At 41.7% G+C, this 16,516-nt stretch overlaps 1 protein-coding gene across 6 annotated transcripts in view; it reads left to right on the top strand.

The window, feature by feature from the left end:
• ALCAM (activated leukocyte cell adhesion molecule) overlaps positions 1 to 16,516 on the top strand; it is a 182,992-nt gene that overhangs the window by 118,602 nt on the left and 47,874 nt on the right. For 5 of the 6 annotated variants that reach the window (XM_032765819.2, XM_075072576.1, XM_075072571.1 and 2 more), the window contains exon 2: positions 14,455 to 14,555. In XM_032765819.2, the coding sequence (XP_032621710.1) occupies positions 14,455 to 14,555 (101 nt within the window). Of the gene's footprint in view, positions 1 to 13,136; positions 13,224 to 14,454; positions 14,556 to 16,516 lie in introns of those variants that run through there. The other variant, XM_075072568.1, reaches the window with a different exon arrangement.

Below are 16,516 nucleotides of genomic sequence, written 5' to 3' on the forward strand. Positions count from 1 at the left end.
GCAGAAGTGGCAACCACAATATGATGCTTGAGTGCATCAAGGCAGGGAGGAGGTAGAAAAGGAGATGAAAATGTAATTGGAACAGTTTTAGTGTAGGAAAAAATAGATTATACACCTTCCCTGTAAAAAGCAAGAGTGATGTTACAATGGTCAGAAGCATGACTCAAAAAGGTCAGTCCTCCGAATTCTTCATACTACTAGACTCGTAAGCGAATTTTCATTCTGATTAGATACATTTTGAAACTGAAACTCTAGTGCAGTATTGTTTCAGTAGTCTCTCTCTTTCTTTGTTCCCCATTGCTTCTCACTTGGCAGGAGACTTCCATCATTGCTTATATCAAACTTTTGCTTGATCATTTAAATTCACTTTTTACAAATGGAACACTTTTAAAATCATACAGTATTTATGCAGTTTATTTTTTCTTTTTTTAAGTAAAACACAGTTACTTCCGTCAACAATCCGACAAAGGATATGTCCTTTGGCTTTACTACACAGCTTTACTATCTGATATTTGTGATCGTTTCAACAGTAATACACACACTCTTTGGAAAAGACTTCTGAAAAATTACTCATCAAAGTACACATAAACAAAAATTTGGTCTTTCCTCTGAAATATGATAGTAGATAAGTAAGAAATGGATGATGGGAAAACCATTTACTGATAATTATCTCCAAAAGTCAATTGTGGGAAAGAGAACTTTCCCATTTCACACCTCTTATAAGATATGCAGTGCTTTTTATGGTACTGACAATGAATTTCCAATGCTATCACTTTAAATGGTTCCACCCAGTTCTTTTGGGAACATTGTTGTTTCAGGATTCCCAGGAATTCAAGAGTTTAAAGGCATCTGCTGTTTTATAAATCTTTTAGTAGACCTTGATCTAGTAAACTAGTTCAGATAATTTTGGAATTACACTAACCTTTGCTACCTATAATGCCATAAATATATGGAGCTTTGCAAAACACATAAGGTAACAAAGTTCTTATCTTGAAAAGCTTTCAAATTTAAAATTTCAGCTTCATTCCATGAACACAAATCTACATGCTCAAACAGCAACAAGACAATGCTAGCAATATGTTTTTGTTTTGTGTGTGTGATTGTATGATAGTGCCAGGTGACTTTGTATAAAATGCAAGCTAATTAAAATTTCCCTTAAAGGGATCGAGATGAATGCGAAATGTTCTTCTGCCTCTTCAGATGTAAATATCCCACTGATGGAGAGGAAAGAGAACAAAAGCTGCAATACAGAAATTTGAAGCTGGGTAACCAGTCCCCACCAAACCTAGAACAGAAGGTTGTTTTTTAGAGTCTGGGTATAAACTAGGTTTCCTATTTATAGGATCTGATCCAGAGCTTATTGAAATCTATGGGAGAGTCTGTCCATTGATGTCAATAATCTTTGAGGCGGGGAAAACCCATTAAGGGTAACATTTTTACTACTTGTGGCCCTTAGTTTTTTCTTTGAAAGTTGTTAACTCACTGCCCATGTGACACAAAAGTACATGCATCTTTCACGAACTATGACACTATGAGTGAGCGGTGTGATTCTCTGCCCATGTACACATACTTGCAATAGCACAGAAGTGGCTGTGGCATCACTCGCACTAGCTGTCATCCAGCTTGCACAAGTATGCATATGTGAGCTGGGAATCACACCCCTACTTCATAGTGTAGACATAGCCACAGTGACTGCCTTCTAGCTTCTCTTTTGTACAGGGGCGCTGGAACAACTTGTATAGTGGGGGTGCTGAGAGCCACTGAAGAAAACTGTGTATCCTGTATTTAATGGAAACCACTTCAAGTCAGGGGGTGTGGCAACACCCTTAGTTCCAGCACCTGTGCTTTTGTAGGTTTCACTGTCGTTCCGTGGAGTGGATTAAATGACCGATATGCACTCATAACTACAAACAAATCATTAAAAGCAGCAAAGAGTCCTGTGGCACCTTATAGACTAACAGACATATTGGAGCATGAGCTTTCATGGGTGAATACCCACTTCGTCAGATGCATGAAAGCTCATGCTCCAATACGTCTGTTAGTCTATAAGGTGCCACAGGACTCTTTGCTGCTTTTACAGATCCAGACTAACAAGGCGACCCTTCTGATACTAAACAAATCAGTGATGATCCGGTTTCAGGACTACCAATCTTGGCATTTTCCTTTATCTTTTTTGCGTTGGGCCTTCGGCGTATGTCTGCATTGCAGCTGGAGCGAGCTTCCCAACCTGAGTAGATGGACTCTCACTAGCACGGCTTGAGCTAACACGCAAGAGAGCAGTGTGGATGTGGCAGCTGTGGCAGAGACATGGGCTAGCTACCTGAGCTCAAACCAAGGGGTTTAGATGGGCTTGAGAGCCTGTGCTGCAGCCCAAACTGCAATGCCCACATCACTATTTTTAGCATGCTAGCTTGAGCGCAGTTAGTGTGAGTCTGTTTACCCAGAGTGGAAGGCTTGCTTCTCACTGCTGTGTAGGTGTACCCTAGGAAAAAGGGATAGAAACTCTCCCTCCCCTTACCCTACATTAGCATTAATTCTTCTTTTTACATTAGCACACTGCATCTGGAAAATTTACTGCTGAGTTAAGACAGTATTTGCTTTGAACTACTCATTTAGTCTTAAGCTTTGCAAAAGCTAACTTACAAAGATGCTGCTTTGTAACTTGAAAGTTTGATTTGATTCAAAGCACAGAATTTGCTGCACTCCAAATGAACATTCAGTTGATGGAGGAAATGTGAATTCTGCAGGGGTATTACTGTGCAAAATTTTAAAAAAGAAAGCTCCACCTCTTTGGCACTCCTATCAGAAATTTCAAGGGACATAAACATTTTGGGACTTCACACAATTAAAACTGTTGAAATGACAGTCTTTAAACATAATTGTCTGGAAATAACTTCACAGTTTTAGACAAGTTCAAACTGAGCTTGAGTCTGAAAGACTATTTTGCTGTTCATATATTCTCAGAGTTACTTTCTTAGAGTTAATATATTCTTCAAATGTAGGTTAATGTGGAAGAAATATATTTTTTTCATCACAAACCTTGCTTACAAACACACACGTGAAATTATAGCAGAAGAATTCATGACTGTTAATCTTGCATAATGATTTCTGTTCTAAATCTCCTTAACTTTCTAAAACTTTCATCTTTTGTGCTGAAATTTTCTAGGATGAGATTTTTCTAAAAGGCTCACACAAAAATGTTTCAGCTGTTTTAAGAACAAACTGTGGGGAAAGGAGGGGAATGCAGTTATGAAAGCTTTCTTACAACTAATTTTTAATGACTGATGCTGAAAGGGCTTGTAGTAGAATTTTGAAATTTGGCAAAGAGGTAGGCCTCACTGAGATAAGTTTCATTTGAATTCTCTCATAAAAAACATCATTTTGATTTTATCAGGTCCAGAGACATTTAAATTGTGTTGCCTATGTGCAATAGGTTTTGTATGAATTCTCTCCCTAAACTTATAAATGTCCCAATTCTGGAGACATTTATATACACGAGTGTCTTTACTCAAGAGTACTCGCACTGAACTCACCTTTGGATATATGTAGGTTAGCAAAGCTATTTGTAGGATCTAGACCAAAGTGTACAGCTAAGGATGGCTATGCTGCATGTGTGTGCATGGATAGCTTAGCTACAGAATTAAATCCCTAGTGGACGAGTGCACTAGCTGTGGAGGCCTTGACTCAGTCCTGCCCTTTTTCATAACTTATAAAGAGATTAGGCCGGGCCAGAGGTACACCTTATATAAATTGCATAGGAGCTGAAAGAAGTGCCACAAGAGCTTTTGGCTCTGTCCCCATAGACTTTGTCAGGTCCAAAGGGATTAGGGGAAACTGCTGCCCACGTTGTATAGTTGGAAGATGGGATGAACTGCACAGCTCCTAAATTTCACAGAGGGGATTTTCTAAGATGGGTGGGACAGGGGATTCCAGTGGTGCTAAATAGATAATTGTAACGATGGAATTTCCATGTGTTGTTGCCAATCTTTTGCAAGACAGCAGTGGTCAGAGTCCCACAGAGTTTGTTTTTTACATTTCCCCTCCCACTCCCCCCCCCCCCAATCATTTTTCTAAACAGGTTATGCTAGGCTGGTTTTTTATTTCCCAGTACAACATCCTCATTATATGAGGAACTCTGTGGTGCATAGCAAAGGATGCCAGCTTCAGTGTAGGGTCAGGACCTGCTATGTATAGTATCTTCACCTCAATGTATTGCTCAGACTTCGTTTTTCATGATAATACCATTCTACTTGTTTCCATCCTCACAGAGCTGTTAATGTGTTTGGTTCATTTTTTCCATTGAGAGGAAAGTCTGATGATTTGTTTGTGCTTATTGCTTTGTGAAATAACAGCTTCATCTTCTTCGCTCACTGAGTTTTAACACATTCTCTTTGGCTCTATTATTTTCAACTAACTCTTTTGCATTACATATTCTTATTGAATGTTTAGAAAAGAGTACAGTAACTTGGGGCTTGATCCTGGAAGGTGCTGAGTACTATGTTCCTACTCGAGCTAAGTACTTACAGACCTACTTAATTTCAAGCACAGAGACTACCTACATGCTTAAAGTTAAGCAGTTGTTAAGGGATTTGCTGTAGTACCTTGCAGAGTTAAGCCTATATTTGGAGTTTGGGTCTTGCAAAGGTATCCACCTGAAAAGACACTTTTGTCTACATAGAACCAATTCTTCGGGCCCTTTTTAAAGAGGTTACCACATTAACAGTAAAGATTCCAAAGGGATCATTTATTGTCCATTGTATCAGTTTTTAGAAATGTACAAAGAGTATTCTTTTATTCCTTTTAAAATTCCTCTTAATACTGCAAGGGAAATTAACACTAACAAAAGCACATCAAAGGACTGTTTGGCTTCAGGCAAACTGACGAAGAACAAAAAAAATGTTGAGTTGACACCCCTTAAATAGCCTTATTGTACCATCTTACAAATCTCTATGATCAGCGCATGCTGCTATATATTCACCTGTGTTGGCACAGCAGGACAAGATAAGTACAGTGTGTCAGCCTCAACTTCAAAGTTCATTTCTTTTTGGTTTGTCTGTTAAGTTGAACAGGAAAAAATGTGCATGATTGTGTAGAATCACGTGACCAGATATCATCTAACAGTCAGTCCCTGGTTAATCACGAAATTATAGATTTACTGATTTCTTTCTTTAAACATGGTATAGATATAAATTATTTGATATAGCTTCTCTATCACTTATATCAAATCACTTATCCAGAAAGTCATTTTCTTGCACTTTCACATGCCTGAGTATGGATGTAGGTGTTTAACCTTTCAAGTTTTAAAATATCCGCACATTTTTTCTATTTTAATGTCTAACTTTAATAATAATAATAATAAAGACAGTACTCTACTGGAAGGTCTGTTGATATTAAGTAGGTAAGAAAGAAATATATCCAAATTATTTTAAATCTGTGAAATAGAATGCAAGATATTAATAGAATCCCATCTTCTTCATGAATATTAACAATAGTCTTTTTAAAAAAATGTTTTTGATTAAAATGAAGAACCTCTGAGTGTATATGAACATAGAACACTAGATTATCAAGGTGGCCATATTAAGGTTTGTTTTTTGTTTTAAATGCTTAAACGTCTATACAGTTCCATTAAACGTATGTCAGCATATTGCATTGCGAAATAGCTTGTGATCCTTTAAATACAGTCTGTGGCCTAAATTTTGCTTTCTGTTTAAATGAAGAGTAATTAAGGGTATGTCTACACAGCAAAGAAAAACCAGTGGCTGGCCCTTGCCAGATGACTTGGGTTCAAGGGGCTCGGGTTTTGGAGCTGTTCCATTGCTGTGTAAACTTCCAGGCTCGAGCTGGAGCTCAGGTTCTAGGACCCTGTGTTGTTGGAGGGTCCCAAGGCTCCAGTTCCAGCTCAAGGTTAGAAGTCTACACCACAATGAAACAGCCCTGCAAACCTGATTCAGCTGGCACAGGCTAGCCACTGGTTTTTATTTGCTGTGTAGAAATATCTTAAGAGCAGGATTTGGCCTTCTATTGTAATGCATATGCAGAAAGGGTAATAGTTAAGGATGTGTGTTCATCCTTAATTTTATCACTTCCGAACTTTGTTTAACCATGCAAACACTCCTTGTAGGAGGAGTTAAGTATGCCCACTGTATTGAAAATAGGATTGTCAGCTGTGTGGACTTTGATTGAGAGCTCCTTTTTTATGCAGATGTTAGCCTATCTCTTGGACATTTAAAACTATCTAGGGTTTTCTGTATTATGCCAGAAGATGAACATCAAACCATCAGATTGCCCTTGATCTGTCTGATGATGGCTGTTTGAATTGGTTAAGATCAATGCAACCAGAGAATGGAACCACCTTATGGAAAGCAAACACTGAAGATGATAAAAGACAGTGTCTGAGAGCCAAAAGCTTGGAAAGTTGCTTGTTGTGGCTTAGAGGAGGAGATGCCTGCTTTTGGCAGGGCGGGATGGGTAGCTATGGCAGACTTGCTGATTGACCTGGGGGTAAGGTCCAGGGAGTGCACCTCTCCTTTGTCTACAGACCCAGGAGTGTGAGCTGACACTTGGGTCCCCAAAGTGTGTGGTTTGGAAATGAGGATGATCTACTGGGGCCTGATTTAAAGCCTTCTGAAGTACATGGGAATCTTTCCATTGATTTCAATTGGCCTTGGATAGATGTGTGATGACCTCTGACACGCATTGTACTGCAAAAAGAACAGGAGTATGCATCCGAAGAAGTGAGCTGTAGCTCACGAAAGCTCATGCTGAAATAAATTTGTTAGTCTCTAAGGTGCCACAAGTACTCCTGTTTTTTGCAGATACAGACTAACACGGCTGCTACTCTGAAACACATTGTACTGTGTATCATCCTTATTGAAAGTCAAGTAATTGTCATAATAAAGAGAGAGAGTTTGCAGATGAGAATCCACCTCTGACTGATGTTTTCCCTTCAAGTAGCTTCAGAATATAGTTTGCAGTTAAATAAGCACATTTCAATAGTAACACTACCAGAAAGCCAATCATCTTCAGACATCTCAATCCCTAATATGTGACCTCCCAAAAGACCCCCGTTCCCTTAAATTTAGTGGTCTCTGCATTATAGGCTGGAAGCTTTTCCATTTGTGCCAAGGCCTTTTGTTTTCTATCAGGAAATCCTGACTCAGCTGTCACTCATGCTGCTTTGCCCTAAAAATACACTATTAATACAAAAACCTGAGTTTGCAATCTTAGTAGGATGTAGCTATTGTCATTATTAAAACACTCACGTTTTCTAGACTGACCACCAAATGAAGATATAGAATGATAGAACTGGAAGGGATCGTGAGAGGTCATCTAGTTCAGTCTCCTTCACTCATGGCAGGACTAAGTATCATCTAGACCATCCCTGACAGGTGTTTGTCTAACCTGCTCTTAAAAATCTCCACTGATGGAGATTGCACAACCTCCCTGAGCAATTTATTCCAGTGCTTAACCACCCTGTCGTGAAGTTCTTCCTAATGCCAAACTAAACTGCCCTTAATGAATTTAAGCCCATTACTTCTTGTCCTATCCTTAAAGGTTAAGGAGAACAATTTTCCTTCCTCTTCCTTGTAACTATCTTTTATGTACTTGAAAACTGTTATGTCCCCTCACAGTCTTCTCTTCTACAGACTAAACAAACCCAGTTTTTCAGTCTTCCCTCAGATCATGTTTTCTGGACATTTAGTTATTTTTGTTGCTCTTCTCCTTACTTTCTCCAGTTTGTCCACATCCTTCCCGAAATGTGGCACCCAGAACTGGACACAGTACTCCAGTGGAGTGGAGTAGAGTGGAAGAATTACTTCTCATGTCTTGCTTACAACACTCATGCTAATACATTCCAGAATGTTTTGCTTTTTTGGAACAGTGCTACACTGTTCACTCATATTTAGCTTGTGATTCACTATAACTCCCAGATCCCTTTCTGCAGTATCTTTCCTTTTTTTTTGCTCCCCATGCATCTTACAAATATATCCACTAACACAGAAGAGAGACATCAAAATATGTCTTTCTCATATGTAGTTTTCTAAAATAGTTTTGCAGGGATTTCTCTAATTCCTGTTATGAGTGTTTGTAGTGATTTTGCTAGTTTGCATTGTAGAATTCTTTTATGCATCCTGGATTCCTTGCTGCAATTTTTTTTTTTTTTTTGGGGTGGGGTGGGGTTTGAGAATTTTGCAGAAGGGTCTCTTATATTTTGTTTAATTTCAGTTTCTCTGTGTTTAAACACAAATGTATTTTTGTTATGCACAATTGTCTACAAAACTGGATAATTTGAGTTTAGTCTGAATTTGCTGTGCAACAGAGAGTTTGAAGACTCAGGCAATCTTATTTTAGCCATCTCAAGGGAAACTGGTATGTGGCTTCTGATTTTGGACAAAATCGTCCAAACTTTCATTTTAGCAGACCATTCATTGATTACATATTCTGAATTTTGTAAACCTAAATAGTCTCCATAAGCATTTTCAGTCACACTCCCAAAGCTCCTGCTCCTTGAGTGTTTTGTGGTATATGCTTGTTACCGTAGCAACTTACAGAAGTTGATATAATTGAGAGTGAACAAAAAAGGAACAACGAGAGTCCCATGATGGCACTAAGTATACATTAGCAGAACAAGCAAATCTCCTTCTTTTCTATCTAAAATGCTGTCACATCTAATAATTTAAAATGCCTGATTGACTTGAGCTTGAACTAGTTTATATACCAAATCGTTTGCTTCTTATTTACGTAAGAGCAAGGCTCTTTTGTTGCTTTTTAGTCTTGAGGAAAAGAACTTAAAGGGGAGTTTTCTTGCTGTTTAACAGAAACTAAGATTAGAATTGTAAATATAAAATTAAAACTACACCATCCTTCCACCACCCCAAACCAATTCTTTAGAGCAGGCTAAGGGGAACCTAGGGTCCCCCGCCCTTTCCTGCTTTTGATTATTGTTTCCAACAGTATTTCTGAATGCATGAAATATTGGTCTTCATGTTTGTAAATTAAGAGGAGTTTTTTGTAATTTAAGTTTACATTTCTTTAGCACCATCTAGTGGACCAAATGCTATCTCTCTTAATTTAGAAAATAGCACTTGAACTTAATCAAACTGTACAGCAGATTACAACACACTCTAAGAAGACTTTTATTTGTAAAATATGATCAATATATTTAAATTGAGTATGTGACCATGTAACAGAAACAGATGATCAGCAACAGCTTGGTTAAGATGGAATATTGTTAAACTAGAACTCTTAGGATGTGAACAAATATAACCCTTCCTCCTCCTTCTCCCCCCAGCCAGGCTCTCAATCCCAATGTGATTGATTCCCTTCTGCCTGTTTTGTCTTGTTGTTTACATTGTAAGCATTTTGGAGAAGGGATTTTCACTTACAGTATTTTTGTATAGCACTGTGGTGAGTTAGGGAATACATGTACAGCTTTTAAATACTGTTGGATAGCGAGGGGGCACTTTGTCAGATTGTGGACTCTATTTTGAATGGGTTAGTTTGCCTTTTCCATTGTCCTTTTACCTCCATCTTGGGCAGAAATTCCAACGGGGAGCAGCATAGGGATAACAATAAAGGGTCATTAATGTAAATGCTCTCCCATTGAAATAAAACCACTGTAGACAATAGGCTCAGCCTTGCACAGAAGAACCAGTCATCCCAGATGGGCTGGTAACTTAGGGTACGTCTACACTGCACGATTATTTCGAATTAGCTTAAACCGATATTACAAAACAGATCTAATAAAATCGGTTTAGCGCGTCCACAGTGGGATCCCGAAATCGATTGTTTGCGTCCATGGTCCAAAGCTACCATCGATTTCAGGAGCGGTGCACTGTGGGTAGCTGTTCCTCAGCTATCCCATAGTTCCCACTTCCGTGTTGAGAGCACAGTGCCTGATGGGGCAGAAAACACTGCCCCGGGTGGTGCTGGGTACAGCCTCACCCCTCCCTTTGTGAAGGCAGCAGACAACCCTTTGGCGCCTTTTTCGCGGAGTGCATTGAGCAAACGCCATAGCACAGCAATCTTTCCCTTTTTTTTTTCACGTGGTGGTGGGGGGAAATAAACTGAGGAGCTGTTCCCTGAACCACGCCAGACACTGTGTTTGAACCTACAGACATTGGGAGCTCAGCCAAGAATGCAAATAATTTTCAGAGACTGCTGTGGACTGTGGGATAGCTGGAGTCCTCAGTACCCCCTCCCTCCCTTCATGAGCGTCCATTTGAGTCTCTGGCTTCCCGTTACGCTTGTCACACAGCGCTGTGTATCCTGGAGTTTTTTATTCAAACGCTTTGGCATTTCGTGTTCTGTAACGGAGCTGGATACAACAGATTTGTCTCCCCATACAGCGATCAGACCTAGTATCTCCCGTACGGTCTATGCTGGAGCTCTTTTTCGATTTCAAACTGCATCGCCAGCCGTGCTGATCAGAGCTCCACGCTGGGCAAGCAGGAAATGTAATTCAAAAGTTCGCGGGGCTTTTCCTGTTTACCTGCCCGCTGCATCCGAGTTCAGATTGCTGTCCAGAGCGGTCAGTGCTGCACTCTGGGATGCCGCCCGGAGGCCAATAACGTCGATTTCCGTCCACATGAACCCTAATCCGAGTTATCACTATCGAATTTAGCGCTACTCCTCTCGTTTGGGAGGAGTTTCGAAATCGATTTAAGGAGCCGTTTAACTCGATATTAATGACGACGTCGTCTGAACGGATACAGCGTTAAATCGGTATACCGGCCATTAAACCGATTTAAAGTCGCAGTGTAGACCTGGCCTTAGTAACTGATCACCAAGTAGGGGATTTTGATCACCTGATGAGGCTGTTAAGGGAATCATCTGATAAGAGGGCTGGAAGTTATAAAAGGGAGGGTCCCTCAGCAATCACTTTACAGAGAGGTTAAGAAGAGAGCAGAGACTCCATCTCTTGGATGAGACTGCAGGTGAACAGTGGAGAGAGATGGGATATTGGACTACACAGAGTATTCTGGTCTATGCGTGAGGAAACAGAGGCAGGGAAAATGTATATTGCTGTGTATTAATTTATCTAAATCTGTGCATATCGGTTTGCTAAGTAAAGAGAATATTGTATCTAAAATCCTGTGCAAAGTTTGTCTGTGTCTGTCTATAAACCAGAAGGTGGACACTTCCAGTGGGTTTCTGGGGAATGTGCATGTGCTGCTGGGGAGTCTTGGGAGAGACATTAGTTTCAGGGCTGTGGCAATTGGATCGAGAATGTCCCTGCTGCCAAGAGGGGTGTCAGACGTGAGACATGAACCTGGAGTGTGGGCCTAGAGGCCCAAAGCCAGGAATAGTGCCTAAACTCTGCCCAGCCCCAGCAAGCTAAAGCATTTAGGATTCAGCATTTGTATCCCCTCAGAGCAGTCTGAGTGTCTGCCAAGGAGCTCAACCACATCTGTGACAAGCACCTGTCACAACCGGGGTCCAGTCTGACTGTGGCTTTTAGTAGTTACCACAATATTAAATGTTCAGTACTAGTAACAGCAGTAGTAATAAACTCAGGCAAAATCCTCATTAAAAACTGCCTTTGTAAACACTGGGTAAGAACTTCAGTATTTGATTGACCCTTTCAGAATATATATTATATTTTATTTAACTGTCCACCTATATGAGGTGAGGGCACATCCCTAACCAGGATGTACACATGGTAGGCGGAGTGTCGGCCAATTCCAAGTACCATTCCAGACCCCTGGAGAGTAGTCCTCTGGCCCAGAGATCTGTACTTTGGGAGAGGGTAAGTCAGGGGACAAGCGCACCATGAGCATCATATGGCCTTGGCAAGGCGTGATGAATCTGCTGAAAAATCCAATGCAGCTTGTGGTTATATGACCTCCTTGTACAGCCCCGGATATGCCATCATCTCCCTCTTGCTCCTTAAATAAGGTTCCTGGTTCAGCAGCAAGTTGGGGAAGTCTTTGATTGTGCAACTCCAGTGAAGCCATGCTGGCTTGGCAGTGGAGAAGGGAAGCAAAGGGTCCCCCAGGCCTGTGTTCAGGCACAGGACCACTCTCCAGTGGCTGTGATCTCTGGCAGAAGCCCCAAATGCATAGGTTTGGTGGATGTCATATTTCAGGGCAACTGTATCTGTATTACCCCTCTGAGGTCCAGCAGGAGCAACCACTCTCAGGCTTCCTCCCCCCCAGTTGTTGTCATCTCCCTCCATCTTGACCAGAATATTTCTCGGCTGCACAGCTCCCTGCCTATACTGTGAATGCCCCAGGAACGGAGAATACACCTAAGCAGGCCTGCTTTAGTATTCTCCTCAGAGACATTAAACAGTGAAATTGCCACAGTTAAGTTGCACGCTGCTCTTTCTAACTGATCACATTTATTCTTAAGTAAAAGTCTGATGCGAAAAACCTATTAAACAATAAAATTAAAAAAAACCCTGCACTCCCTGATGCCAATAAGGACTATGGCCAGTGAACAGGTTCTCAAATCCCACCTGAAGTTTTCCTGAGAGATGTAGATTTTTCACACTTCTGAGCGACATAGAAATACCAAAGTAAGTGTGTAGTGTAGGCCTGGAGTTTAAATTTTAATTCACTAACGTTTACATTAATTCTGTAAGGTTCACAAAATTGCCATCCATGTCACAGTGGGCAAACCCCATCCTCATTCAGTGCAGAGGGACAATCTGGGAAGAATATTGAGGAAAGACTTGCTAAGGCTGTTTTCCCCCTAGACTTCTGTACTGGAAGTTTTTCCATGGGAGGGGATGACATAAGCTTGTATAGTTTGTTTTGTAAAATTGATTTATAAAAATAGTAGCAAAGCAAAACTGTATTAGTAACAACAGCGCTACTATTAACACATTCAGTTGGTACACTTTTATAAAATTATTTCAGTTTTAATTTTTCTTCTTGTGTGCCATGTGAATCTCTTTTTGCATTTCACTCATTTTAGATGATGAAACTACACTGGTCAATTTCACTTTGAAATTCCCATGCGCTAGTGCTATTGTGTTTGGGCTACTTTGTCTAAACCATCTGCTAGAGAGACAAGGCAGGTGAGGTAATCTCTTTTATTAGACCAACTTCTGTTGGTCCGAGAGAGACAAGCTTTCAAACAAGACAGAGCTGCTCTTCAGGCCTGGGAAAATGTCGCAGCAAAATGAAAGGTGGAACAGATTGTTTAGCATAAGTAGTAAAGAACAAGTAATATCCTGGGTTTAAACAGGACTGCAGCTGTACTGCATAATACCAAAGGTATTATGTTTATTTTGATTCTAGCTGTCCTTATGTTGATATTGTGTTGCAACATATGCCCTGCAGACAGAGCTGGCTGAGTTTTCAGATGGGAAAGATAAACATGTTTGTTCAGTTTTAAGGCAACGAGGCTGGATACAAGGTAGCAGCCCGGAGGCCCGTCTCTAGGTTTTTTGCCACCCCAAGCAAAAAAACTTTTGGCTGCCCCCCACCCCAGCCCTGAGCTCTCTTCCCCCACCCCCACCTGCACCCTCTGCTGCCCCAGCCCTAGGCTCCCCCCACCAGTGTTGATTCCACCCGCTCCCCCCTCACCTGTAGCTGGTCCGGTGCTGGCAGGGTCGGAGTAAGCAGCGGGGCACCTGGGCCACGCCTCAGCGCAGGGTCCCTCCAGCCAGGGCTCCTGCCTCCGGAACCGGCCAGGACCTGGGAGGGCAGAGCTGGGGGACTGCCCCAGCACGGGGCTGAGGAGCCGGGGCAGGATAGCTGCAGAGGGATGCCACAGGGTAGCCCCGGAGAGCAGGATGCAGGCCCCACACTGTAGTGCTCCGCCGTCTATGGCCCTGCTGCTGCTGCTTCTGGCCGCCCTGCTGCAGTCCCTGGGTGGCTCAGGCTGCTTTGCACAGTCCCGACTATGGCGCTGGGGGGCAGCCATCCTGCAGCACCTGTAGGCAGCTCTGTGTGCCCTGAGGGGCAGCTCCCAGCCCGAGTGCCCCCACTTGGAGCCTGCCCAGCCCAGCCGTAAGGTGCGGGTGCTGCTCCCCCATGGTGTGAACCGCCGTGGACCCAGGGCACCCTCCACACATGACATGCTGCTGCCAGGGCCAGCTCCAGGCTTTTGCCACCCGAAGCAAAAAAAAAAAAAAAATGGCTGGAATGCCGCCCCTGAAAATATGCTGCCCCTAGCATGTGCTTGGTTTGCTGGTGCCTAGAGCCGGCCCTGGCAGCCAGTGTCCATAGCCTTTTTTATATGGTCTTCTTGCTGAAAGAGTGAAGTTTGGTTCTCAGAATCCACGTGACATGCATTAACTGCAGTAGGAAATCTGAATGTATAAAACCCATGAATAATTACCTAAACGTACTTCATGTACTGAATCCTCTTTTGTTAAAAACATTCACGGATGAATCCCTAGAAAATAACACAATCCAGTAAGACACTCGTTTTACCTTAAACCAAATAGTAACTATCACCTTAGAATTCCAATAAAACACTTACCATTGCTTTCTCTTGTAGGCCTTGGATTGTACACAGTAAATGCCGTATACGGAGATACCATTGTTATGCCTTGTTCTCAGGGAATACCTACTGACCTGATGTTTGGAAAATGGAAATATGTGAGTATGGCTTATCTTGAACTTAATTATTGCCAGTATAAGTATATTTTTGTGAATAAAAGTACAGATTCAAATTTACATAATTCCACTATTCTGCTGTCAAGTACAGTGAATGTAGGTAAAATTAGTCTCAAATGTGCAAGAGAAATAATTATTAGAATTAGGGCATTCTGTCAAGCCACATGCCAGGTTGCCTAACTCTTATTGGTTTGAAAAAGCCATCTTTGTACATTTGAACCTTCCTAAAGCAGGAAATATTTTATCCTCATGAAAAGGATCCCCAAGTTGGCAACTACTGCATGCTGTTTCATGCTTCACTGTATTTTTCATGCTGCAAAGGGCAAAGTGAGCCTTCTGGAGAGCTGGGTTCTGTTTCCCTGTGCAGCTAATGGTGTGCAAAGAATGTGCCAGAAGCACAGTCGAAAAAAGCTAATGCTGTCTTGACTCACTCCATTGATTTGTATTGGAAACACAGTGAACTTCACTATTATTAGTAAATGTCACTTTGTAGTTCATGTCCTATAACACTGTAAGCTTAAAAAAATAAACAGCACAAGCATACATAGCAGCATTGATACCGTATGCAGTAATTAATGAATATGGATGGGCAAACCAGTTATGATAAACACTATCCCCTTTCATCTCTCTCTAACTGAAGTCAAAATTAACATTTTCTATATTTCTGAAAAGCCTATTTAAGCATCTCCCCTGATTATGACCTCCATTTCCAAAGCTGTCCTCTCACTCCCCCAAACCAAAATGTTATATGTGTTGGCAGGTGTTTTGAGGAGTGGGAGGTCTCATTTTTTAAGGGCTGACTTAGTTCCCAGATCTCTTGCTCTGGCAGGGAATTTCTGCTTCCACGTTTTGCCTCCTCATTAGTCTAATTCTCTCTCCTTTTGGTGATGGCCAAATGGTCCATATTTGTGCAACAAATCTACCACTTTAAAATTAAAAAGGACTTGGAGTGAACTGCAGTACTGTGAAATTGCATCTTCCGTACAAGATGCCATGAGGTTAAAAATTCTTGAAGGGAGGGATCTCAAGAGCTCCAGAATTTTCAAAGCCACCTCTGCATTTTGGGATGTAAATTGCAGAGTCCTGTGGAGCATGTTTGCTTAGAGGGGAGGGTTAAAATACTTCAAATAAGCCTACAAAAGATGACCAGAATTTTGTGGAAAACTCCTTCCTTCTGGGCTTTTTTTTAGAAAGGCAGTTTCTGCACTTGGTGAACTTGCAAAGCTATTTTGAGAGAGATCTGGCTCTCTTCCCTCAATCCCATTGCACCAGGAATAGTTACTAATCAACAGTGGAGAAAAAATTTAGAAGTTGCTGATTGCTTTATATCTGTCACCAGAGCTGGCTCCAGGGTTTTTGCTGCCACAAGCAGCAAAAAGGGGAGGGGGGAAAAGAAAGCCGCAATCGCGATCTGCAGCTCTACTGCCACCACTTCAGTCTTCGGCGGCAATTCGGCGGCTGGTCCTTCACTCCGAGAGGGACTGAGGGACCTGCCACCGAATTGCTGCTGAAGAGCCCGATGTGCTGCCCCTCTCCATTGGCCGCCCCAAGCACCTGCTTGCTGGGCTGGTGCTTGGAGCTGGCCCTGTCTGTCATACCTTTCCTAAACCACCACCTCCAAGGGTCCAGGGGTAGGTGACATATGCTGTGTATAATAATTTGTACAACTGCAACCAGCTTAAGATTTTTAACATGCTAAGTACAGCCAAAATATATTCCATGTAACCCCCTACTCCCTGGCCTCCTAGCATGCTAATGAATTTGTTTGTTTTTCATCTTTTGGAAGACATTTTCCTTTCGTTGGAAGGAAGAACACACTTATCAATGTCTGGGCATGTCATAGACTTCTTATTTTATGGACTGAGAGGAGATTTCAGTTTCTAATGTAATATTCTCTGGGTAGCCCTTCCAGGTCCCTGGTATGGACTTAGGAACACTCAGAG

The sequence above is a fragment of the Chelonoidis abingdonii genome, chromosome 1 (assembly GCF_003597395.2).
Source record: "Chelonoidis abingdonii isolate Lonesome George chromosome 1, CheloAbing_2.0, whole genome shotgun sequence".
Classification (NCBI taxonomy): domain Eukaryota; kingdom Metazoa; phylum Chordata; order Testudines; family Testudinidae; genus Chelonoidis; species Chelonoidis abingdonii.